Source organism: Juglans microcarpa x Juglans regia, chromosome 6S (assembly GCF_004785595.1).
Source record: "Juglans microcarpa x Juglans regia isolate MS1-56 chromosome 6S, Jm3101_v1.0, whole genome shotgun sequence".
Classification (NCBI taxonomy): domain Eukaryota; kingdom Viridiplantae; phylum Streptophyta; class Magnoliopsida; order Fagales; family Juglandaceae; genus Juglans; species Juglans microcarpa x Juglans regia.
Genome location: NC_054605.1, coordinates 18,461,463 through 18,466,369, shown reverse-complemented (window position 1 = coordinate 18,466,369; position 4,907 = coordinate 18,461,463). Strand labels below are relative to the sequence as shown.

Here is a 4,907-nt window from a genome sequence, read left to right as displayed (position 1 = left end):
TCTCGTTTCTCCAAAGACTAACCATGCACCCTTGAGGAAAGGGTTGCAAAATTACAGTTCATGGGTTTACAATTGTGTTGCAAAACTTGAATACTATTATTTTTTTTCTTTTATCAATGCAACAGGCCCTTACAAAATCACTTATTTACTCATTCATATCTCTTTACACATATTTTTATGACATTCATATTTTGTCTGTTTTCGTACGAAACAGAGTGGGTCTCATCTTCATCTTTTCACTAAAGTTCCATGGAGCAGTATCATCTTTTCCATAAAAATGAAAGATGGGGGGAAGAGATGGAACGTACCATTTTGGCATCCGCAGTGAATTATGATGAAAGGAAAGAATGATGGATAAGGGCCCCAGAAAGAATGAAATAAAGTTTACATGACTTGCGTTGCACCCTTTGCCAAAATGAAGGAAAAAACAGAAGCCAGTACTGTACAAGGTCCTCAAGAGTCAAGACCACCTTATATTCGCACTTACCATACCTTATTTTAACCTCCAATTCCAAAGGTCGGACGGATGAACAACCAAGGAATAAGCATGGATTGGTGGGTAGTTTGCTTTGCTCCCAAGGCTCATCACCCTTTTTTGTTAATTTTTCTTTACTCCTGATGATCGATATGTCTGCGCTCAAATGATGATACAAGTTACAACCACCCTGTGGGGTGTCAATTTTTTGACAGCTTGCATGGGGAGCAAACTACTAAGTTGTGCACGATACTGAGTACAGAGCAAGTTATCAGGCCAAGTCATTTGTCTCCCTGTCACCTAGAGTATCACGTTGTCTATAGGTAAATGCATAAATTGATAAAATTTGATATCTTTATTATAAAATATTTGACGTATTATATAAAGTTATAGTAATAATTTTACAATCTAACATATTTTATAAAGTCTATATCAATTTATAAATTTATTTTTATAAAATCTATTTACAACTGTAACACTTCTCTATATATTTAGAAAAACCATTAATATTTTGATTGTTTCGCTCCCCATCTAGTTAATTTTGTCAATTCATAGAGACCAATGTATCTTACGTTTTATAAATACCGAATTTTGAAATATGAGTAATTATGTTATAGCTTTTTACTCTCTCTCTCTCTCTCTCTCTCTCTCTCTCTCTCAATCGTCGAGTTCCTTTCATCTTTCTACCAATTATTTGCCTCCACGTGCACAACCCCACCGATTCGAATTACTAGTTCACCACGTAAACAAAACCCAATTTCAAACATTTCGGTTTCCCACTAAAACGGAACTCCCGTACCACCGTGCCGTTAACTCACCCACTATCCATTGAACCGCTAACGGAAACCGTTTCCATCCCCAGTATAAACCCCCCAACCTCACTCTGCTCTGCTCTCTCAAATTCCCTCTGCAATTCTCTCCCAGCTTTCAATCACTTTCGCAAGAAAATCTCTGCAAAAAGAAACAAAATGCGTGAGATTCTTCACATCCAAGGGGGCCAGTGCGGGAACCAGATTGGGGCAAAGTTCTGGGAGGTGGTGTGCACCGAGCACGGGATTGATCCCACGGGTCGGTACAATGGCGACACGGATCTCCAGCTGGAGCGGGTCAACGTGTACTACAACGAAGCGAGCTGTGGGAGGTTCGTGCCCCGGGCGGTTCTCATGGATCTGGAGCCGGGTACCATGGACAGTCTCAGATCCGGGCCGTACGGTCAGATTTTCCGCCCGGATAACTTCGTGTTCGGGCAATCGGGTGCGGGTAATAATTGGGCCAAGGGGCATTACACCGAGGGAGCTGAGCTTATCGACTCCGTTCTCGACGTCGTGAGGAAGGAGGCTGAGAACTGTGACTGTTTGCAAGGTATATTTCTTAGCGTTTTCTCTCTTTAGAGTGAGTCCTGGTTGGTTCTCAGGAAAAGGGGGGAAGTGTATTCTTTATTTTTTAATGGAAAGTTCCTTTTGTTTTTCGTATTCTTATTTTCGATGTGAACTCTTTCAGTCAGTCTGTCTGTCTCTCTCTCACACACACTTTTCTGTGAAATATTAATATACTATGTTTAGAATCTGTTTGGTCCTCAAGAAAACAAGGGAAAGTTAAGGAAAATGCGCAACGCTTATCGTTCACCGAGCATCTTTATTTTGAAATCTCTATCCGTTTCTTTCTACTTTCTTCACCTTTTAAAACCAAACAATCACTCTCCATATTTCTTTTTTGAGAATCGGTTGGGATTTGATATGCAGGCTTTCAGGTATGCCATTCGCTTGGGGGTGGGACCGGGTCCGGAATGGGGACCCTACTGATATCAAAGATAAGGGAGGAGTACCCGGACCGAATGATGCTCACCTTCTCCGTGTTCCCGTCTCCCAAAGTCTCTGACACCGTGGTGGAGCCCTACAACGCCACCCTCTCTGTTCACCAGCTCGTCGAGAACGCCGACGAGTGCATGGTCCTCGACAACGAGGCTCTCTACGATATCTGCTTCCGCACTCTCAAGCTCACCACCCCCAGCTGTTAGTTTCTCTCGCCCCATTACACCTAAATTATCATTTTCGATTCACCCTCTAATATTGTGTTTGTTTGGGATTACTATTGTTTTGTTTTTATTTTCAACATGGGTATATTGAACATTCAGAGTCTATCGGCTGTCCATCACCACCAGCGTTATCATCTTAACATTATCCTAGGTTTGTGTAACTACTTTACATTTCATACTTATCTTACGTAAACTCTTGTAACAAACTATTATATATATACAATACACGGTAGCTACTCTACAATATGGTAGAGTTGGTTTTCCAGATTTAATTCTTTATGGTATCAGAGCATTTCCTCTACTCATGTCTTCCTCGATCACCCCTTCTACCTCTTGTCGGTCTTCATCATGTTGTCACCATTTGCCTTACCAAAAATAACTACCTCCTGTGGAAATCTCAGATGGTTCCCTATTTTTGAGGCCAAAAGGTTTTTGGCTATGTTGATGGCAGCATTCCCTGCCCAGCTCAGTTCTTGCCTTCTACTACCTCTGAACCCGCACTCAATCCTGCCTATACTCAATGGGTGGACTAAGACCAAGTCATTCTTAGCTCTTTACTTTCCTCTCTGTCCGAGGACATTATGACAACGGTGGTTGGCCTCACCACCTCTCATGTGGTTTGGACGTCCCTCGAGAAGTTTTTCTCTACCAACTCACGTGCTTGGGTGATGACCACTCGACTTCAACTGGCAGCTCTCAAGAAAGGCAGCAACTCAATTTCTGAACACTATCACAAGGTCAAGTCCTAGTCGGACTCTCTTACTGCTGCTACACTGCAGCTACTCTATGTTATGGTAGAGTTGGTTTTGCAGATTTAATTCTTTAGGGTACACATGATTTCAACGTTTTCCTGGTTTATGATTAAACTTTTCAATAGCAATTCCTTGCTAAAACTTTTGATGTTGGGTTGAATGGAGGATTCTGTAGAATCAAACATTGTGCCGTGATTTATGACTGGTAGGATCACCCAAATCATTTGCTAGTTGATAATTACACAATTCTGTATTTCTGGACGAGGGTACATTTCTGGATGCCAAGATAAGGATAATCTTTTTTGTGGTATTATATTTTCAATTTTCAATTGGTTTTGGTTGGACAACTAGTCACCTGTTTCAGATTCTTTTCTTTATACCTGTGCACAAAAAATGAACAGTTGTTATCACATGGGTCTCGTTTGCTAGACCTTTTTGCTGAATATTTCGTAGTTTATGTTGCGATTGTTTTGTCATGATTCAAGTATTCTTGGGACTGTCATTTGAATTTACTGCATAGAGCTTATCTCGTTTTATCGTTTTCTATTTAATTTAATGTTTTTGGTGAAATAGACAGGCACATCTTGTCTGTCTTATTCATGATTTCCTTTTGCAATTTACTAGGGTATCAATATAGGATCTATCTCTGTCGAGTTTTCGATTCCGATGCAAAAAATGCAAGTAGCTAATTTCGTTGCCTTTGTTTTTCAATGGAGCTAACCAGTTACATTTCCGTGCTTAGTTGGCGATTTGAACCATCTCATTTCCGCTACCATGAGTGGTGTCACATGCTGCCTGCGTTTCCCTGGTCAGCTAAACTCAGACCTTCGGAAGTTGGCCGTGAACCTAATTCCTTTCCCACGGCTTCACTTCTTCATGGTTGGCTTTGCACCTCTCACTTCTCGTGGTTCCCAGCAATACCGGGCTCTCACTGTTCCTGAACTCACTCAGCAAATGTGGGATGCTAAGAATATGATGTGTGCTGCTGACCCTCGACATGGCCGGTACCTAACAGCATCGGCCATGTTCCGTGGCAAGATGAGCACAAAGGAAGTTGATGAGCAGATGATAAATGTGCAAAACAAGAACTCGTCCTACTTCGTAGAATGGATTCCCAATAATGTGAAGTCCACTGTCTGCGACATACCTCCCACTGGCCTGAAGATGGCTTCCACATTTATTGGTAACTCCACATCTATTCAGGAGATGTTTAGGAGGGTCAGTGAACAGTTCACAGCTATGTTCCGCAGAAAGGCATTCTTGCACTGGTACACTGGGGAGGGTATGGACGAGATGGAGTTCACAGAGGCCGAGAGCAACATGAATGACCTGGTTTCTGAGTACCAGCAGTATCAGGACGCAACTGCAGACCAGGAAGATGAATACGAGGAGGAGGAAGGATACGAGGAAGAGGCTTAAATTAAGTCCTGTTGGTTTCCTTTTTAGGATTGTAGATGACGAATTTACTCTGGTTGTAGTTTTGTTTGTTATGCTGTGGAGTGTCTCTAAAGTTTGTGGGGTTTAGTAATGCAATGCCGCATTGCTTGTGTCTGGGTGTGTCCTTTTCGTTTTTGGTGTTTTCTCTGCAAACTTACAGAGCTTTGTTTGGATTATGGCTTTCATTAGTTATTTGCATTTAAGAATC

At 41.7% G+C, this 4,907-nt stretch overlaps 1 protein-coding gene across 1 annotated transcript; it reads left to right on the top strand.

Moving 5' to 3' along the window:
- Positions 1 to 1,255: 1,255 nt before the first annotated feature.
- On the top strand, positions 1,256 to 4,907 carry LOC121237574 (tubulin beta-5 chain-like). Its single transcript, XM_041134378.1, has 3 exons — positions 1,256 to 1,837; positions 2,218 to 2,487; positions 4,005 to 4,907. The coding sequence occupies exons 1-3, from the start codon at positions 1,444 to 1,446 to the stop codon at positions 4,679 to 4,681; spliced, it is 1,341 nt and encodes a 446-aa protein (XP_040990312.1). The 5' UTR covers positions 1,256 to 1,443; the 3' UTR covers positions 4,682 to 4,907.